Source organism: Doryrhamphus excisus, chromosome 9 (assembly GCF_030265055.1).
Source record: "Doryrhamphus excisus isolate RoL2022-K1 chromosome 9, RoL_Dexc_1.0, whole genome shotgun sequence".
NCBI lineage: Eukaryota > Metazoa > Chordata > Actinopteri > Syngnathiformes > Syngnathidae > Doryrhamphus > Doryrhamphus excisus.
Window position 1 is genome coordinate 1483523 of NC_080474.1, and position 22646 is coordinate 1506168.

Sequence of the window (22646 nt, forward strand, 5' to 3'; positions counted from 1 at the left end):
CTGGTGGCGTCGGGTCGGTGACGTTATCGTTTTCGGAAAACTACACAAAAACGACAGGACGGCATTTTCACATTGAAAATCCCAGAGCCTATCCCAGCTGTCTTTGGGCAAGAGGCGGGATATACCCTGGACTGGTGGCCAGCCAATCACAGGGCACATATACACAAACAACCATTCACACTCACATTCATACCTATGGACAATTTGGAGTCGCTAATTAACCTAGCATGTTTTTGGAATGTGGGAGGAAACCGGAATACCCGGAAAAAACCCACGCATGCACGGGGAGAACATGCAAACTCCACACAGAGATGGCCAAGGGTGGAATTGAACCCTGCATGCTAACCACTTGACCGCCGTGCAGCTCCAAAACTATATTAATCAATACATTTTTACTCTGATCACCAGGTGTCAGTAATGTTACTGTAATGTTCGGTGAGACACACAAGCACCAGACGTAGATTTGAATTATCCCATGCAGGAAAACTCATCTCTGAACCTCCCAATGTCACTTCCTGTTTTGTCTGTCAATCATCTCTCGCACGGGAAGAGTCTTATTTATGTCTGAAATTGCTTATTTAGCCTCGCTACGTCCACAAGATTGGGTAATACGATCTTTAATAAAAATAAAGATTACTATAGGGGTGTTTACTTTACTATAGTACCCGGAGAAAACCCACACATGCACGGGGAGAACATGCAAACTCCACACCGAGATGGCAGGAACCGGAAGTCAACGCGGTGGCCCGTTGACGATGTCAGTTCTTTGCTAACTAACGCAGTTAGCCTACAATCCCCGCTGCAAAATAACCCAGAATGGAGCTAAAAAAAAAGGTCACCGGTTTTTGGTAAGGAAGACGATTAACAGCAATAACTCAATCAGAGGAACTACAGCCGGAATAGGTGCAGATTCTGGAAGATCTGGAAAGCTTACTGTTGTGTGTAGCTGCTCTATAGAAGTCCACAAGTCAATACAAAAGGGCTGGAAATCAGCTTGAAGGTTTTTGTCTTTCTGGATTGGATTACTTGGATAAATATGATATGTTATGGGAAAAAATGGTTCGATTCCAAACGGATTACTGACACAAACCAAGATTCCACCCCTTTTTTTTGTGAGAATAATTCGATGCTAACGGCTAATTTCCATGAAAACAATACGTTTGTTATGCTAAGGTGTTACGCAACAGCATGTCCTTGGCGGTGGTTGGTCGGCCGCAATATCAATTCTTGATAAGATCACAACTTATTAGGCCACGGCCGTGTCATCGATATTTTACCGCCGCACAAAAAGATTCCCGATGAAGCTCCAGCCGCTGCTTAGAAATTGTAAATGGGATTTTAGGGAACGACGTGATGCGGCGGGAAGACCGGATGGAGATATTACATGTTCATTCATGCTTAGATGCCACCGGAGTGAACGCTCGGTGATGGAGAGTAAAAAAAGCGGGGAGGGCGGGAAGAGGAGGAGGAGGAGGAGGAGAGGGAGCTCGGGAGTCGAGAGGCTAGAGCGCAAAGAGCGAAGGCGAGGAGACGAGAAGCAGGAATTCATTCAGCCTCTCCGGTCGGCTGCAGCCTCAGTCAGGAACGCCTCCGTGGAGATCAGGAAAAGTACAAGAAGACGAAGACCCGTCGGAGGAATATCTCGTACTTCCTGGAATGTTTCGGGAAAGGACGCCGACCTTTTCGAGCTCCCGCTCGTCACCCGTCAAAGTTTGAAGGACAGTCATGTCGATATGTAGATGATAATTCCTCCTCGTTGATATCTCCGTCCCTGAACTCGAACCTCTGGATTATCGCTCCGGAAGTCCCGTTCCGGCCGGGAATGGATTGCACAAGCGAGGATGACGACTGGAGGTAAACGTTTGCTTCTTGGAGGCTGCGTCTGAGCTCATTTGGGGCCGGATGGAAAAATGGGACAGCGGCGTTCATCAAGTGATGACTGGGCGGTAATTCATGCTGTGGAGAGAGATCCAAACATGGCCACGCTCCCCCCGTTCTTCCCGCCTTCTGACCCATTTTCCAGACTCTGAGGCGTCTGCGAGGGCGCTCCGGCCGACACCATGAACCTGCGCGGTGGCAACGTGTCCGAGTTGATTTCTCAGTCGGTCACGGCCGGCACCCTTGAGCTGCTGGAGCCCGACCCGCGGCCCCCACGTGGGTACCAGGAAGCCCCAAGCAATGTGAGCCACGCTGGGTGCTCCGGCGCGGGGAGCGACGCTCACGCCGGGAATTGGTCAAGCGGCAGGTTTTACGGGTGCACGCCCCAGGATGCGGAGGGGGGCAAGAACTGGGCTGCGCTTCTCATCGTGGTGGTGATCGCCGTCACGGTGACGGGCAACATCCTGGTCATCCTCGCCGTCTCCCTCGAGAAGAAGCTCCAGAACGCCACCAACTACTTCCTGATGTCGCTGGCGGTTGCGGACATGCTCCTGGGCATGTTGGTCATGCCGGTATCCATGGTGACCATCCTCTACGGTGAGTGACCCTGACAGCGGGCGCCGTGAGGCTGACATTTGGCGCGTTGTGAGTCAACGCTGCTTGCTGAGAGGAGGAACTATTAAGACTTGATTGGCGTTCTGCTGATGAACGTCTGCACCAATCACGCGACTCCGACGAGCGTCCAAAGTGTTTGCTTTGTGCGCGATGGCGACATGACGTGTCGTCTAAGACGCGTTACGATGCGGCGCCGACTCTCTATTCTTGTTATCCGTCAGCCTCGGCTGCATTAACAAAGACAAATGTTGCTTATTAAAATGGTTATTATGACAAATGGCCGCCATTAGTTCCACTGCGGCGCTTTAAGTGGACTCGAGTTTACACATAACACTTTCAAACCACAATAACACAAAAGCAAAAAGCCCACTAATCCGACTAATATGCCGTGTGTCGCCGTTTCAGTTACAGTCAGACTTTGGATTGGAACCGCCCCTGGTTTTCATCGCAAATTTCGCCTCGGTTTTCATACAGTGTCTCGGTTATTGTACAAACTAGTTCAGGGGTGTCTAAACTTTTTATATACGGAAAAATGGCAGTAGGCAAGGGCCGCTATGACGTTTTGTAAAGCAAGAAGTTATATATCGTTATATATCGATTATTATCGATTATATATCAATTTCGGCGAAAAAAGTTTATTATTCATGTGAACTTTGCTCTTTTTTATCCAGTTTTCTTCTAATCTTCATAAATGTTCTTATCGTAATGTTGTGACTTTATGTTTATATTTTGTTTCTTCTCATAATAATATGATTTTTAAAAATAGCTGATGATGTGACTGATATCAGCATAAAGTTATCGGTTGATTAAAAAAAATGCATTCATTCCACCATAGGAGATTTGACATATATCGGTATCGGCTGATATCGGTATCAGAAATTGCGAGATGGACAATATCGGAATTTTTTTTTTTTTTTTGGCAAAAAAGCCAATATGGGACATCCCTAAAAATAGCATTTTTTTTTCTTTGATATTTTTTAATATTAAGATTTCAATATCATAAAATTGTGACTTTGTGTCTCATTAGAATACTTTTTTTCTCTTAATATTTTGACTTTATATTCTCATAAAAGTACAGCTGTTTTTCCATTTCTGTTGTTGGGAATTTTCTTCCCGTGAAGTTATGACTTTATTCCCATAATATGTTGACTTTGTTCCAGTAACATTATAAGCTGATTTGTTGTTTTGTTTGTTTTTCATAAAATTATGAGTTTTAAAAAAAGCTTTTTTCTTGAATATTTCAAATTTATGCGACTGAAATTTTTCTCTTAAAATTACAATATTATTCTCGGAAAATTACAACTTTTTGTTTTTAGGTTACAACGATTTTTCTCTTAATATTTGGACTTTATTCTTGTAAAACTATTGATGTGCTTCTCAATTATTGCTATTTTTACTATTTCGATTTTATAAATGCCGAGATCTAAAGAAACTCAAACAACTGAGAGAGAAAGTAATTGATATCTGTCTGGAAAAGGTTATAAAGTCGTTTCTGAAGCTTTGGGACTACAGCACAACACAGTGAGAGCCATTATCCACAATGACAAACACATGAAACAGCAGTGAACCTTCCCAGGAGTGTCTGGCTCACCAAAACGACCCCAAAAGTGAAGCGATGACTCATCCAACATCCAAGAGGTCGCAAAAGACCCCACAAAAAAATTCCAAAAAAACTGCCTCACCTCAGTTTAAGGTCAGTGTTCATGACTCCACCATCACAAAGACATTCAGGCTGGTCTCAATTTGGCCAGAAAACATCTTGATGGTTCCTAAGACCTTCGGGAAAATACCAAGAGTAATCATCGAACCAAGAGTAAAATATGGTGGTGGTAGTGTCATGGTCTGGGGATGTTTTGTTGCTCCAGGACTAGCGGTGATAAATGGAACTATGAATTCTGTGTACCAAAAATTCCTAAGAAAATCCTGGTGACGGGATTTTCCCTTTTTTGTGTAGCGGTGTCATTGAATCTGTTTGAAGAAAAACTAAAATTAACGAGAGTTACTGATGAAAGAAAATGGCTTAAAAGGTAAAACAAAGCCAATGACACAAACCTTAGAGTTTGGGTGGTTTTAGGAAAGGTCTTTACCCAAAGTGTCAAGACAACGGCGGCCCCCAACAGTCCAAGAGCGAGGACGTGTTTTCAAGCTTCTTCACTTTGAGCAAACGCTGAGTAAATGAATTAGCGCGACGCCAGCGCTTCCAAAAGAAGGACCTTTCAGAGCTTATTAGTCTTTAAGGAGAAGACAAACAAGTCATTAGCCACGCCAAAGCTAAACAAACACTGGGGGTGTTTTGGAGTCGTTTAGCCAGCAAAGCGCTTTGTTTGACATCAGAGAGTGGAAGCTTTGAAGTCATCCGTGTTATTGAAGACTTTGTGTGAAACAGGAAGTACTTTAGTCACATTCGATGATTCAATTGAATTGGATGGTGCAAAGAAAATGAAAGATCCTTCTGCCATATAGGGGTCTTTGACTAGTTTTTTTTACTCCTGTGATGTAGAGGATCTTTGGCAAGGGTTTTTTGAAGTAGTCGGTTCTTAATAGTAGTTATATTGAGTGGTAAAAACAGTGGTAAAACAGCTACGTGTTGTACCATATAGACCAGGGGTGCTCATTAAGTCGATCGCGAGCTACTGGTCGATCGCGGAGGTGGTACTGGTCGATCGCTGGTCGATCGCGGCGTGACATTAAAAAAATATCATCCCAGCATCAATGCCGTCACTTGATTGACATACAGGGCAGCCATTCAGATGACAACTGAATGTTGCCCTTCGGGCGACCAATCAAATCAAACAACGTCTCTAAGTGCAGCAGAACTTACGATGTCAGCCTATCATCCATCCCCGTTACTTGATTGACATACAGGACAACCAATCAGATGACAACTGAATTTTGACCTTTAGGTCACCGCTCATGCGTAAACAACGATGCAAAGTGCTAAGCTAGTCGGCGAATTGCGATATTTTAAGCCCTCGCTAAAGTTTATGGTCACTAAAATGAGTGAAGTAGCTGGACCAAGTAAAAAGGCAAAAACTGGACCAAGTAAAAAGGCAAAAAACATATGACTTCCATACGGATATGAAATATTATACGGATATTATGATACGGATATTATCCATGACTGATAAACATTTGGAAGTGTGCTTGAGGCTGGCTATCAGCAGCTACTGTCCGGACTATGCATCCCTGGCTGGTTCAATTCAGTGCAAGTCATCAAAGTAAACTCAGGTAATTACAAAAAATGTTAATAGTTAATTATGTGTGTTTTGCAATATTGGCTCATTTGGTTATGTAAGGTACATCAACATACATTGTACGTACAAATAATCCTCAATACATTTGAAAATAAATAGATGTTTTGCATTTTTGTAGTGGGTAGATCATTTTGACTCGCTCATTTTAAAAGTAGCTTGCATGCTGAAAAAGTGTGAGCACCCCTGATATAGAGGATCTTTGACTAGCATTTAGGTTTTTTTGTAGTATCTCCTACCATGTAGACAAGAGGTCTTCAATTAAAACTGAGTCAAGTCCATTCATACACGTTATTTCACATCAAACATCCGAGCCTCATTTTGCTTTAATTGGATCAAGCGGGCTGCGCGGTGGTCGAGTGGTTAGCGTGGTAGACCTCACGGCTAGAAGACCAGGGTTCAATTCCACCCTCGGCCATCTCAGCATGTTCTCACCGTGCATTAGTGGGTTTTCTCCGGGTACTCCGGGTTTCCTCCCACATTCCAAAAACATGCTAGGTTAATTGGCGACTCCAAATTGTCCATAGGTATGAATGTGAGTGTGAATGGTTGTTTGTCTATATGTGCCCTGTGATTGGCTGGCCACCAGTCCAGGGTGTAAAGACGCTCAAAGACAGCTGGGATAGGCTCCAGCACCCCCGCGACCCTTGTGAGGAAAAGTGGTAGAAAATGAATGAATGAATGAATGAATGTCTGGAAAAGGTTATAAAGCCATTTCTATAGCTTTGGGACTACAGCACAACACAGTGAGAGCCATTATCCACAATGGCAAAAACATGAAAGAACAGAAAGCAACGCAATTATCTATGCTAACACGACTGGTTTAATGCCCTGCTACTGGAATAAGTGTGGAACGCCACTGGGACATTCACAAGGAATTCTACGTATTTTCCATGTAGTTTTTTGGGAAGATGCCGTTGTTTGTATTTCCAGACAAATAAGTTAGGATAGCTAAAAGACTTCTTAAAGGTTTGAAAGGTCAAATTGTAAAGGTTACCATGGTAACCAGAGCCTTTTGGCCTTTTGAAGGCTTCTAAAAGGCTTCCATGCTTCATGAAGAGTGAGAACATTCCCAACGACCACAAACACTTTCTGGCATCCGGTTTGTCTTTTTAAGCGTTTGGTGTCCTCCAGCCTGTCGAGGCGTCGCTCCTGTCGTCCTTCGTAACTCGTTGGCTCATCACTCGGACGCCCGAGGGCAACAACGTCTTGACTCGGCTTGGCTCCAGTCGCCATTGGTTGAGTGGCCAAAGAGGGCACTACGGAACGCCGATTTTCCAGGATGCTTGGTGTCATCCATCTGTGCTTTATTTTCACCTGCGTCTGCCAGAGAGATGGGTTACGCAACACTGGAGGGAAGCCCGAATGGCGCCTTCCTTTCTGGCTTTCACGGCCCTTCTGGGATTTGACCTCCTTGTTGGAGGCTGAGGGGCTTTGTGCTCCATTCAAGATGGCGTCTTACGTACAACAACAACCTCGTTGGACACAAATCGCTTTCTGTCAGGGATGGAGATCAAAGATCCAAACGCTGAATGCTATGCTGTGTTGACGTTCTAACGACTAAATTCAAATGGTTTGCTCCAATAACAGGCACAGGCCTGTCCGTCAATTTACATGCTAACACTTAGCGTTCTGCATGCCAAAGTGCAATAAAGTTTCATTTAGAGGATCTTTGACCGGTGGTTCTAACACCAGGGATCTAAAAACAACAAAAGCCCGCTCTTGTTATATAGAGGATCTTTGACTAGAGGATCTTTGACTTGTGTTTTTGTGGTAGTTTCATAAGAACAGCAGAGTGTTCCTGTTACTGTAGATAGAAGATCTTTGACTTGCGTTTTTTTTTTTTATATTAGTTTCATAAAAACAGCAGAGTGCTCCTGTTACAGTATATAGAGGATCTTTGACTTGTGTTTTTGTGGTAGGTTCATTAAAAACAGCAGAGTGCTCCTGTTACTGTATATAGAGGATCTTTGACTTGTGTTTTTGTGGTAGGTTCATTAAAAACAGCAGAGTGCTCCTGTTACTGTATATAGAGGATCTTTGACTTGCGTTTTTTTTTTTTTTTTATTAGTTTCGTAAAAACAGCAGAGTGCTCCTGTTACAGTATATAGAGGATCTTTGACTTGGTATTTTTTTGGTTGGTTCTTACAAACAGCAGAGCGCTCCTGTTAACGAATATAGAGGATCTTTGACTTCTGTTTTTTTTTTTTTTTATTAGTTTCATAAAAACAGCAGAGTGCTCCTGTTACAGTATATAGAGGATCTTTGACTTCAGTTTTTTTTTTTGGTTGGTTCTCACAAACAGCAGAGCGCTCCTGTTACAGTATATAGAGGATCTTTGACTTCTGTTTTTGTAGTATTTTCATAAAAACAGCAGAGTGCTCCTGTTACTGTATATAGAGGATCTTTGACTTGCGTTTTTTTTAATTGGTTTCGTAAAAAGAGCAGAGTGCTCCAGTTACAGTATATAGAGGATCTTTGACTTCTGTTTTTTTTTTTTATTAGTTTCATAAAAACAGCAGAGTGCTCCTGTCACAGTATATAGAGGATCTTTGACTTGTTTTTTTTGGTTGGTTCTCACAAACAGCAGAGCGCTCCTGTTACAGTATATAGAGGATCTTTGACTTCTGTTTTTTTTTTTTATTAGTTTCATAAAAACAGCAGAGTGCTCCTGTCACAGTATATAGAGGATCTTTGACTTGTTTTTTTTTTTTTTGGTTGGTTCTCACAAACAGCAGAGCGCTCCTGTTACAGTATATAGAGGATCTTTGACTTCTGTTTTTGTAGTATTTTCATAAAAACAACAGAGTGCTCCTGTTACTGTATATAGAGGATCTTTGACTTGTGGTTTTGTAGTAGGTTCATTAAAACAGCAGAGTGTTCCTGTTACAGTACATAGAGGATCTTTGAATTGTGTTTTTGGTAGGTTCTTACAAACAGCAGAGTGCTCTTTTTATATAGACAATCTTTGACTAGTGCCATCTTATTAAACAACAGATCTCTCCTCTCATATGTAGGATCTTCTACTTTAAGGTTTTTGGTAGGTTCTTAATAACAGCAGAGCGGTCTTGTCCTATAGATGATCTTTGACTTGTGTAGTGGCATTTTACTATTTGGTAGCTCCTGCCATATAGATGATTTTGACTTTTTTCCATTTGTCGTATTGAGGACGTATTCCATTTATTTAACGTATTATTGCTGAAGTGAATTTCACGTTGAACGACTGAGACCTTTTATTTCCGGTATCACTCAGGCGATTTGATGTCAATGAAAAAATGTGTCAGGTGGTTTGTCTTGTTAAAAATGCTAATGTTTTCCTGGAACTCCCCGGCGTGACGTGATTGAGGCTATTAATGACAGCTCGGCACCCGCTCGGAATAGCGATCCATCAATCAATAATCATTAGCGCTCCAGTTCTCTCGTCAGCGATGAAGCCTCGTGGTGTCGTTGCGATATCAAGTGGAATCCTTCCTATTTGCTTTCTCTCCGTGTGTGCGCTCGCCCCGCGTTGGCTGCCAAAGCTTTTAATGTGCAAAGCAGATTCTCTCCCGGTTAATTAAAAGTCTCTTTCTTGTTTCTGTGTTGCTGGGAATGAATGCGGCCAATACACGGCCGGCATTTATTTACTCTTGTTGAAATAAATGTAAATAAAATGTAAATAAATCTTTGTCCAGTTGACCAAATCCAAAGAAAAAAAAAACAGATCCATGACAAAGTTTTGAGCACGTCTCATTTTGGCGTCTCTGCCGCTTCTCTGATGTTCACTCCCAGTGAGGCCAATCAATGGCGGGATCTCCTCTCTGTCTTGTTCTTTGTTCTGGTCAAAGCATTAATGGGGGCGGCCTGAATGGGGGCGGCCTGAATGGGGGCGGCCTGAGAGCACCCCTCATTATTCCTTCTTAACCGATCTCATTTTCAGCAATGTGCCTCAAAAAACGTGAAGCCGTGCTCCCGCTGATCGATTTCACCTCTCGGGGTGTGGAAGGAAGAAGAAGCTTCCAGAAAGTGTGACACTCTAATGGTGACCAGGATGACACTTTGATGGTGACCACTTTACACCGAACAATAACTATTCAATTCCAATTAGAGGCCTGGTCCCCCCCCCCAAGGCCATTGGTGTTCCCCACTGAGCCATCCAGCCTCCAAGCCACTGCCTTTTGGGTTGTATTGGGTTAAAAGGACAATTTTCAATAGAATAGCTGCGCAATATTTTGAAATTCATCATTTCCCTTATAGAACCGTAGCTCCCCACTTCCGGCAGCACTCATGCATGCAACCACCATGTTTAACGGTAGGCAAGGCACAATTATCTCAGTACTCCAGTGTGTTAGAATTAATCTTTCCCCTCGGTGAACCACAGCTCCACACTGCCAGCAGCACTCATGCACGCTAAAACCATGTTTAACTGTTGGCAAGGCTCGATTACCTTGGTACATTGATGTGTTGGAATTCATAATTTCCCTCAAAGAACCACAGCTCCCCAGTTCCGGCAGCACTCATGCATGCAACCACCATGTTTAACAGTAGGCAAGGCACAATTCTCTCTGTACTACATTGTGTTAAAATAATTTTTACCCACAGTGAACCACAGCTCCAACCTGCCAGCAGCACTCATGCACGCTAAAACCATTTTTAACTGTTTGCAAGGCTCAATTACCTCGGTTCATTGGTGTGTTGGGATTCATCATCCAGTGTGTTAGAATTAATCTTTCCTCTGAGTGAACCACAGCTCCCAGTTCCGGCAGCACTCATGCATGCAACCACTATGTTTAACAGTAGGCACAATTATCTCAGTACTCCATTGTGTTAAAATAAAATTTTCCCCACAGTGAACCGCAGCTCCACACTGCCAGCAGCACTCATGCACGCTAAAACCATGTTTAACTGTAGGCAAGGCACAATTATCTCAGTACTCCATTGTGGTAGAATTAATCCTTCCCCTCGGTGAACCGCAGCTCCACAGTGCCAGCAGCACTCATGCACGCTAAAACCATGTTTAACTGTAGGCAAGACCTGATTACCTTAGCACATTGGTGTGTTGGAATTAATCATTTCCCTTAAAGAACTGCAGCTCCATAGTGTCGGCAGCACTCATGCACACTAAAACCCTGTTTAACTTTAAGCAAGGCTCAATAATCTTAGTACATTCTTGCATTGGAATTCATCATTTCCCTCAAAGAACCACAGCTCCCCAGTGCCGGCAGGATTCATGCAATGTAGGCAAGGCACAATTATCTCAGTACTCCAGTGTGTTAGAATTAATCTTTCCCCTCAGTGAACCGCAGCTCCACAGTGCCAGCAGCACTCATGCACGCTAAAACCATGTTTAACTGTTGGTAAGGCTCAATTATCTCAGTACTCCAGTGTGGTAAATTAATCTTCCCTCTCAGTGAACCGCAGCTCCCAGTGCCGGCAGCACTCATGCACGCTAAAACCATGTTTAACTGTAGGCAAGGCACAATTATCTCAGTACTCCATTGTGTTAGAATTAATCTTTCCCCTCGGTGAACCGCAGCTCCACAGTGCCAGCAGCACTCATGCACGCTAAAACCATTTTTAACTGTTTGCAAGGCTCAATTACCTCGGTTCATTGGTGTGTTGGGATTCATCATCCAGTGCGTTAGAATTAATCTTTCCTCTGAGTGAACCACAGCTCCCAGTTCCGGCAGCACTCATGCATGCAACCACTATGTTTAACAGTAGGCACAATTATCTCAGTACTCCATTGTGTTAAAATAAAATTTTCCCCACAGTGAACCGCAGCTCCACACTGCCAGCAGCACTCATGCACACTAAAACCATGTTTAACTGTAGGCAAGACTTGATTACCTTAGCACATTGGTGTGTTGGAATTCATCATTTCCCTTAAAGAACTGCAGCTCCATAGTGCCGACAGCACTCATGCATGCTAAAACCATGTTTAACTGTAAGCAAGGCTCAATAATCTTGGTACATTCTTGTATTGGAATTCATCATTTCCCTCAAAGAACCACAGCTCCCCAGTGCCGGCAGCATTCATGCACACTACCACCATGTTTAACTGTAGGCAAGGCACAATCATCTGAGTACTCCATTGTGTTAAAATAAATTTTTCCCCACAGTGAACCGCAGCTCCCAGTGCCGGCAGCACTCATGCGCGCTAAAACCATGTTTAACTGTAGGCAAGGATCAATTATCTCTGTACATTCTTGAATTGGAATTCATCATTTCCCTCAGTGAACCGCAGCTCCCACGTGCCGGCAGCACTCATGCTGCCTGCCACCACTATGCTCTTTAGACAATAATGGTTGTGTGCTGACACATTTTCAACAGATGGTAAATCTGTAGCTGCTATACAACTATTATACAAGCTGCGCACTGACTACTCTAAAGTACACTTAAAAGTACACTTTTATAGTATTTTCCCTTGACAAGATATATCACACTCTGCTTCACAGTGTCACAGTACATGTTGGGGTATGTGTGTCCTTTAGTAAACCGCAGCTCCCCAGTGCCGGCAGCACTCGTGCAGCTCATAGCACCACCACTCTGGCCTGTAAGCAAGACCCACTTATTTTGCTGCTCACGTGTGTTGCCAGCTGAGACAATAATGGTTGTTTGCCGACTCATCTTCAGCGAATAGTCAACGTATACGACTATGCAAGCTGCACAGTGACTACTCTAATGCTGTCGCCTATCCAAGATGTGCTGCTGTGTTCATATTGTTGGAGGTTTAATGACGGGGTGTACATGACATTTGTTTTTTTAACATCTATTTGGAGGTGGCCTCAGGCCACGGGGAAGAAGTGCCAGACTGAGCACGCTCTCAGTGTTTTAAAGCGCCGTGCCATGTTCCATCTGGATGACTCATCGCCATTAGCGCCGTGTGCTCTGCGCACAATTATCATTTTTACAGGCATAAAAACCATTACCGGGCCTGTGTGCAATTCTCTCTATCACACTTATGGAAAAGACGCGGTGAGCAATCGACACGGTGCTGTGGAAGATAACGGACATGATTAGCTTGAACCGCGTCGGCGACAGATTCTGGCCTAAAGACGTTTTGTTTTTTTAGTTACTTGGTGGCATGTAAGTCAAACCGGAGTCCCTGGAGAACATGCAAAATCCACACAGAGATGGTGGAATTGAGGGTGGAATCGAACTCGGGTCTCATAGGTGTGAGGCCTGAGTGCTAACCACTCAAACACTGTTCCAAATGTGAAAATTGTAAATAGTTTATAGTGATATATTTGTAAATACATTTTTATTTTGATGTATTTGATCTTTTTAGTTGGGAACTGATATTTTCCTGAAACTTACCCATGTTCTACTGCAGATTACTAAAGAATGGAAACTAATGAAAGAGTGTATCAAAGGTCACACACACTGCACACTTAAGGGGGACCTATGATGCTCATGCTGGGACCTTTGTGTTGAGCGGTGGACCCCTAGAGCAGCACCCCACCATCGCCCCCCAAATCTTTGAGAACCACTAGCATAACAACGTGATTTTTTTTCTTCCCCCAGATTACGACTGGCCTCTGCCGTCTGACCTTTGCCCCGTGTGGATCTACCTGGATGTGTTGTTCTCCACGGCGTCCATCATGCACCTGTGCGCCATCTCTCTGGACCGATACATCGCCATACGCAACCCCTTCCACCACAGCCGCTTCAACTCGCACACCAAGGCCCGCGTCAAGATCATGGCGGTGTGGACCATCTCGGCTGGCAAGTATCCACGCACATTTGGAGCGTCTGCCGTGTGGTTGCGTGGCGGCGGCATTTGATCCGACGTGTGCCAGCTTGGTCGGGGGTGGGGGTCGGGGTGCTCCACCTGCTGTGGTCAATCAAGTTGATGAAGAAATAAGAAAGTCAAGTCCCGATGGGCCATAAAAATCGAACAAACGTACAGGAAGCGGTGTAGCCAAGAGACAAAATGACAATAATCAAAATAAATTATTTAGTTTTTATCTGTTACATCTGCTATTTCATGCCTTTATGCAACACACCATGCACACTCACAGTTATTATCACAGTTATTTGCATTTATCTGCCAAATGTTGTACAAATATACCGACTTTAATGACTTTTTATGTTGCCGTATTTTTTCTGTGATCCGCTTTCTTTTCTGGAATTTAAGTCGCTCCGGAGTATAAGTCGCACAAGGCAAAAAAATGCATAATTAGGTAGAAAAAAAACATACATAAGTCATACTGGAGTATAAGTCGCATTTTTTGGTGGGTAATTCATTCTTTCATTTCCTACTGCTTAGCCTCACAAGGGTCACGGGGGTGCTGGAGCCTATCCCAGCTGTCTTCGGGCGAGAGGCGGGGTCCACCCTGGACCGGTGGCCAGCCAATCACAGAGTAATTTAGTTTATTTAGTAATTTAGTAAGTTCTAACATTAATAAAAGAATAGAAAACAAGCTGAATAGATGTAAGATATGCTAACACAATGGTTATTAGCAACACGAAAAATAAACATGAACAGAAAAAGCGTCCAGTGTTTATGGAACATAAACAGTTATGTAACATAAACAAGTCGCTCTGGAGTATAGGTAGAATTTTTTGTAAAAAAAAAAAATATTTTTTTATTTTCCAAACTACTTGACCAAAAAATTAAGTAATAATACTTTAATAATAATAATAATAATAATAATAATAATAATAATAATAATAATAATAATAATAATAATAATAATAATAATAATAATAATAATAATAATAATAATAATAATAATAATAATAATGAACAGAAAAGATGTCCAGTGTTTATGGAACATAAACAGTTTTTTTCATTTATAAGTCACTCTGGAGTATAAGTCGAATTTTTTGTAAAAAAAAAAAAAAAATTCCAAACTACTTGACCAAAAAATTAAGTAATAATACTTTAATAATAATAATAATAATAATAATCATAATAATAATAATAATAATAATAATAATCATAATAAAATAAACATGAACAGAAAAGGTGTCCAGTGTTTATGGAACATAAACAGTTTTTTTCATTTATAAGTCACTCTGGAGTATAAGTCGAATTTTTTGTAAAAAAATAAATAAATTCCAAACTACTTGACCAAAAAATTAAGTAATAATACTTAAATAATAATAATAATAATAATAATAATAATAATAAAATAAACATGAACAGAAAAGGTGTCCAGTGTTTATGGAATATAAACAGTTTTTTCATTTATAAGTCGCTCTGGAGTATAAGTCCCAGGAACAGCCAACCCATGAAAAAAAGTGTGACTTATAGTCCGGAAAATACGCTATTTTCGGTTTTCAGATTTCATGTAGCTTTTAAAAGAAAATTTATTTAACATTTTTAAGGAATCCCCCCCCCAACCACCACCCCCAAAAGTCCATATTTCAAGCTTGTAACATTGTACGATGAATTTAACGCCCCCATGCAGAACCTCCGCCATGACACGGATGAGCGGTCCATGGCGTTTGGTTGAATTTGTTAACTTTTTATGTCACATTATAACTCTATTACTTTGGGGGGGGGGGTGTCGGGGGGGTCGCGCTGGCGTCAAATCAGGCATATAAACGTTGTCGCTGAGAGTCGTGGTCACGCTATGATCTGATTGGATGTAACCTCGGGATATGAGGATGGGGGGAGGGGGGCGTGGGCGTGCATGTGAGCTCGATGTGATGATGCTGCTTCAGCTGGAAGTCATACCCCCCCACCCCCCACTCCCACAAACCCCCCACACCACACACACACACATGAGTTAAAACATGGAAATATTGTGTAATTGTGTAATTGTGTAATTGTGTGTGTGTGTGTGTCGCTTGTTGGTCTCCCTCCAATTACGAGAAGATGTAACACTCCCACTGGAGACCACCAGGCCATCTGTCTGCCGCCACACACGCTGTCATATGGTCATGTGTGGTGAACGGGTGTATGAACACACACACACACACACACACACACACACCATCATGCGTGTTGTCACACAGATGCTTACCATCCCCTGAAGTCCAGATGATTAGAAATATTAGTTTGGTCATCAGCCATCAGGTCCTCCTGAGATCTTTCATGTTGTTTCTCTCCTGGCTGTGATGTTCCCCCCGCAGGCATCTCCATGCCCATCCCCGTCATCGGCCTGCGAGACCACGCCAAGGTGTTCAAAGATGGCAGCTGCCTGCTGACGGACAACAACTTTGTGCTGGTGGGCTCCTTCGTGGCCTTCTTCATCCCGCTCACCATCATGGTGGTCACCTACTTCCTGACCATCAAGGCGCTGCAGAATGAAGCCACCATGTGCTTGGACCAGCTGGTGCCACGACCCAAATGGGGCACGGCGTTCACGTTGAGCTTCTTCCCACAAACCTCGCTGTCGTCGGAGAAGCTCTTCAGACGCTCCATCAGCAGAGGGAGCGGCGGCGGCGGCGGCCTGTCGAGCGGACGAGGGAGCGTCTCCGGGTCTTTCTTCGGCCGCCGCACCATGCAGTCCATCAGCAATGAACAGAAGGCGTCCAAAGTCCTGGGGGTGGTGTTTTTCCTCTTTGTGGTCATGTGGTGCCCCTTCTTCATCACCAACGTGCTGGTGGTGGCGTGCGACCCGGCGGACTGCGACGCCGGTCTCATGGGGGGCCTGCTCAACGTTTTCGTGTGGGTGGGCTACCTGTCGTCGGCCGTCAACCCGCTGGTGTACACGTTGTTCAACAAGACGTACCGCGCGGCGTTCCTGCGCTACTTGCGCTGCCGGTACGCGCCCAAGAAGAAGCCTCTCCAGCTCATCCTGGTGAACACCATCCCGCCGCTGGCGTACACCTCCATCCATAAATTACGCAACGGAGCCGCGCACTCTTTCGGGGAGATGAAGGAATTCTCTCTACCCGGGCAGGAGGAGGAACCTCGGAGGAACCTTGACGGGAAAAAGGCAGATAAAGACGAGAGTTGTGTGTGAGGAGAACTTTCTCCATGAGAACTATGCACAGCGGTTCTTGTCCCAACTGTCCCATCGTCGGAGCGTGGCTCTTCTACCATCTTCTACCATCTTCTACTACCATCTTCTACCATGTTCTACTACCATCTTCTACCATCTTCTACTACCATCTTCTACCATCTTCTACCATCTTCTACTACCATCTTCTACCATCTTCTACTACCGTCTTCTACCATCTTCTACTACCATCTTCTACCATCTTCTACCATCTTCTACTACCATCTTCTACTACCATCTTCTACCATCTTCTACTACCATCTTCTACCATGTTCTATTACCATCTTCTACCATCTTCTACCATCTTCTACCATCTTCTACTACCATCTTCTACCATCTTCTACTACCATCTTCTACCATCTTCTACTACCATCTTCTACCATGTTCTACTACCATCTTCTGCTACCATCTTCTACCATGTTTTACTACCATCTTCTACCATCTTCTACCATCTTCTACTGCCATCTTCTACTACCACCTACTACTACCATCTTCTACCATCTTCTACCATCTTCTACTGCCATCTTCTACTACCACCTACTACTACCATCTTCTACTAGCACCTTCTACCATCTTCTAATACCATCTTCTACCATGTTCTACTACCATCTTCTACCATGTTCTACTACCATCTTCTACTGCCATCTTCTACTACCATCTTCTACCATCTTCTACTACCATCTTCTACCATGTTCTACTACCATCTTCTACTACCATCTTCTACCATCTTCTACCATCTTCTACTACCATCTTCTACCATCTTCTACTACCGTCTTCTACCATCTTCTACTACCATCTTCTACCATCTTCTACCATCTTCTACTACCATCTTCTACTACCGTCTTCTACCACCATCTTCTATCATCTTCTACCACCATCTTCTACCATCTTCTACTACCATCTTCTACTACCATCTTCTACCATCTTCTACCACCATCTTCTACCACCATCTTCTACTACCATCTTCTACCATCTTCTACTACCATCTTCTACTACCATCTTCTACCATCTTCTACTACCATCTTCTTCCATCTTCTACTACCATCTTCTACCACCATCTTCTACCACCATCTTCTACCGTCTTCTACTACCATCTTCTACTACCATCTTCTACCATCTTCTTCTACCATCTTCTACTACCATCTTCTACTACCATCTTCTACCAGCCAACGTCCATCAATACTGCGTCGTATATGCACTAACTGATAACACAGCGTACAAATCAATCATCCTGTGACGTCAGACGTCTGATGCCGTGGTCCCCAACCTGTTTGGACCAATGGGCGTACTCCCACAAATCGAATTAAAAGCACAAAACGAACGCGGACCCAAAATCCACCGGTTGGTTTTTCGACGAGAAGATTCTACCGTCGCTGTTTGATGTGTGAGGGAACAGGAATTCAACCCAAAGTCTGGAGAACTAATCATCAGTAGCCTTTATGCATTCCCGAATATGAAGTGAAAGAACCACTATAGAATCACTACAATGGTGCGTTCAAGGACCGCAGCAAACAACATAAACATGCAAAATCTATATTATGAATATTATGTTATTTTTTGAATAAAATAATGGCCCATATTAACAGAGTTGATATGCTTTTACATACATTTAACGTTGAGATCTCGGACCACGGCCCGGAGCTTGGAGACCCCTTGTGTAACGTATATTTCTGCAGGCAGAAATCGACTTCCAAGAAGGATGAATTCAATATTCAATATCAATCCAAATGAATGAATTGATGTGGTGTGACATGAAATTTAATGAGGGAGTATTTTCAATGTTAGATCAGACCTGCCAACATGTACTAATTTAGTGTACTCAACATGCAATTTGATTCTTGAATATGCTAGCAGGCTAAATAGCTAGCTCTCCATCAGTTTGGAGTTCAGTACAGCACAGATAAATAAGTAGATACTATCACTTTGTCAATAGGATTTCAAATCGGGGGGGTCTGTTCCTGTTCCGTGGGGGCTAGTGCTGTCCCAAATTGATAGCTGATTAAATCCCGTCCATCTTTTGTTGGTTTCTCCATTGTACAATGTACTCCATGTACTGTATGGCTTTTTATCGTTTGCATGCACCCCCCCCCCCCCCTCCCCTATATCATTGAGACCTGCTCTTTTGTTTTGGTAGCCCCCCCCCCCCTTGGGAAGTACAACCATGTATTTTGGTTGGTTAGGTAGCAGAAGTAGAGGGACTAACATTGAACAATGGCGGATAATGATACACTGTTATAGTACTTATTGACAGTGATGGGATTAACATTTCAGTAACGGGAAATCTAACTAATTACTTTTACTGTCATCATAACGCCGTTACCTTTTTTCGACACCCCGTTACTGCACGTTACTGAAGCCGCCTAAAAATATATCGCCGACTTCATAACTAATCTGCGGCGCAGTGAGAGTGTGATAGTGCTACAGAGTGACAAGGGAGGGGGCGGGATAACCACATAAGCAATGAGGATTGGCTAAAGTTTAGTACAATTGCGTCCTCGGCCAATCAGAGAAATTAAGTGGGCGGGTGTTTAGAGCACATAAGCAATGAGGATTGACTAAAGTTTAGTACAATTGCGTCCTCGGCCAATCAGAGAACTTGAGTGGGCGGGTGTTTAGAGCACATAAGCAATGAGGATTGGCTAAAGTTTGGTAAAATTGCGTCTTCAGCCAATCGGAGAACTTAAGTGGGCGGGTGTTTAGAGCACATAAGAAAGGAGGATTGGCTAAGGGTTAGTTAGGTTGCGTTTTCAACCAATCAGAGAACTTAAGTGGGCGGGTGTTTAGAGCACATAAGCAATGAGGATTGGCTTAAGTTTAGTACAATTTCGTCCTCGGCCAATCAGAGAACTTAAGTGGGCGGGTGTTTTTAAGAGCACATTAGCAATGAGGATTGGCTTAAAGTTTAATAAAATTGCGTCTTCAGCCAATCGGAGAACTTAAGTGGGCGGGTGTTTAAAGCACATAAGAAACGAGGATTGGCTAAGGGTTAGTTAGGTTGCGTTTTCAGCCAATCAGAGAACTTGGGTGGGCGGGTGTTCAGAGCACGTCCAAACAGCGTTTGCCAAATGGAAGTACAGACATGATGTCAAAAGTAAAATGTACATTTTTGAGCAGTAACTAGTAACTATAACAAATTACTTTTTTAAAGTAACGTGCCCAACACTGCTTTTTGAAGTGTACTGACGGAAGTATTCCACTTTAGATGCAGTGTAAATGTCCCAACACTGCCTTTTGTGTAAGTAGAGTGGGTCAATGGAGACACGGCGTTGGAACCCAGATGATGTCCTCAAAGTGTGTATAAATATGTACAAATGTATTGAGAAGAAATCGACGTCAATCTATATTTGTATTTTGTGTAAAGCCATGTGAGGAAATGTCAAATGAGTATGTGTCTTTTCCTGGCAAGAGAGACATATAAAATTAACATAAAAAGTCAAACATTGATATTGTGTTCTTATCACTTTTCCACGGGAACTTTCCACAAAGGTCAAACAGCCGAAAGGTTCCTGAGAAAATGTCCTAATGAGGATCTGCTGCAGACGATTAGAGCACGTCATGACCGGAGGAAAATGGCTGAAAGGTGTAAACACGGAGTCCGGTCATGTTGGGATTCTTTGTCAAATGTGAATAAAACGTCTGAAAAATAACGTGTGCTTCGGAATGATACAAAAAGGCCGAACGAGTCGACCATGACGAGCGGTTCTGCAGAAATGGAGGTTGGTCAAGCCTTGGTGGGAATTCATACAGGTGTTCCAAGCTCTGGAGTCATACTACTACGAACAAAAATGGCAAGAAAAGGGGGAGTTAAGGTTTTTCTTCAAATTGGAGTATTCTAAAATATTAGTATCAACTTTGCTTTTTTTCTGTGTTTTTAATTTTCTAAATACATTTCCTTCTCGTAATTTTATGATTTTATTTCCATAATATTATTATAAAGTAATATTATTCTGCCATAATATAATGACTATGAATTTCATTTCAATTCCATGCTGCTAATATTTCCACATAATATTTTGAATGTATGACTTTTTTTTTATTTTCCAAAATGTACAACTTTATTTTGTTGTATTTGTTCCCCATCATATTATAATTTTTTTCCTTAATATTTCAGCTTCATGCAACTCGTGGAAATATAGTGTTATTCTGGTAAATTGGGGCTTTTCATTTTTGTATAATAACTTCTTTCATTGAATATTTTTACTTTATTCTTGTAAAAAAATATTTATTATTTATATAAATTATTATATATATAAAAATTATTGTGAAAAATTATAATAAAAAAATATTAAAAATATTTTCAGACTGCCACGGTCCAATAAAAAAACAGCAGCAGGCCGCAAATAACCCCTGGGCCTCCCTTTGGACACCCCTACTCTATATTTCCAGCTCTTTATGTTTTCATTTGTATTCTAAATATTGACTAGTTGAAGAACTAGAACTAGAAGAACTAGAACTTCATGAGATTTGTACGAGATTGTGTGGATTTTTCACGTTCCAACTTGATGAAGTTGGCATTGCGCGATGTTGCCGGATGTTCAGCGGTCATCTGGCCGTCGCTCAGTACCATTTGTGGATTTTTGATCTAGAAAGAAGTTTATGGAGTATTTCATCCAAATACACTTGCTATGGTGTTTTGCTCCGAAATGATCTCAACGGAGTTAATGGCGATTGTTGGCTCATGATGGCAGGGAGCTGACTGGTGGATGCAAACATGGTGTAGGTGTTCACCACTTGACTGACTGAGCAGGCGAGGTAATGAGTTTTATTGTGAATGAAATTAGGAGAGGCTCCTTATCAGCTTAGCGAGATTAGGAAGCAGCCATCCTCTGGCTTTGAGAATGCTAAATCTTCAAATGTCACCCTGCACCTGCTGATCCCCCCCTACCCCCAACCCCCACCCCCCCACCCCAAACACAGACGCTCCATCTTTGCCATTTCAGGAATCATTCTTCCACGCGAAGGCGTCAATTGCTCCCAACCAACATCACCGATAAACACAGCTGATTTACACGGGGTGTGTCCAAGCTGCAGCTCGTGGGCCACTTATGGCCCGCAGATGTTTTATAATGGTCCCGTGACCCGTTCTAAAAATAGAATTTAAAAAACAAAAACAAAAGAAAAATAATGTCATATTAGTAGCGTGAGGTTGAAATTTTAAACAAAAAGTTGCTCGGAAAAAAAGTCAAAGTATTGCGTGAATAAAGTACTAATTACGAGAAAAAAAACATAATACTTGTGAGGAAAAGTAAGGTTATTTTACTAGCATAAAGTATCAATAATAATTAGTTTTTCTATGTTGTAATATTATGATAAACAAAGTTATGGGAATCAAAATGTCCAAATATTTTGTGAATTAAGTCAACGAATATTTAAGATGAGAGTTGAAATATTAGAGTTTTTTTTTTTTTGAGGGTTCAAATATTTGAAAAGAAGTTGATTTCCAAAACATGTGGCCATAAGTTGTTTGGAAAATTATGTTGAGAAAAAGTCAAAGTATTGCAATAATAAAGTACTAAGTATGAGAAATTGAAAAAAAAAGTAATACTTATGAGGAAAAGTAAGGTTATTTCACTAGCATAAAGTTTGTTTTTCTATGTTGAAATATTATGATAAACAAAGTTATGGGAATCAAAATGTCCAAATATTTTGTGAATTAAGTCAACGATTATTTAAGAAGAGAGTTGAAATATTCGATTTTTTTTAAGCAGTAAAATGGAAAAAAAGGATTTCCAAACACCCCTGAGATCTAGCAGTACATTCCGGAACTCAACTTTGACCTCGTCAACATCGTTAGCATCCTTGGCTGTTTGAGCCGCGCTTTTAGCAGACGACAATTAAAGGATTTGTCAAATCCCCCGGCAGAGCATTCTGCAAAGGACGGGATTAATTACAAATTAAGAGGAGTATGAAGTGGAAGATGGGGAGAGTGCTCAGACTGAAGGGGAGGAAAGAGGACACGGACGTG

At 42.3% G+C, this 22646-nt stretch overlaps 1 protein-coding gene across 1 annotated transcript; it reads left to right on the plus strand.

The window, feature by feature from the left end:
• Positions 1-1491: 1491 nt before the first annotated feature.
• Positions 1492-16870, plus strand: htr2aa (5-hydroxytryptamine (serotonin) receptor 2A, genome duplicate a). Its single transcript, XM_058082962.1, has 3 exons — positions 1492-2475; positions 13251-13451; positions 15810-16870. The coding sequence occupies exons 1-3, from the start codon at positions 2061-2063 to the stop codon at positions 16643-16645; spliced, it is 1452 nt and encodes a 483-aa protein (XP_057938945.1). The 5' UTR covers positions 1492-2060; the 3' UTR covers positions 16646-16870.
• The last annotated feature ends 5776 nt before the right edge of the window (positions 16871-22646 follow it).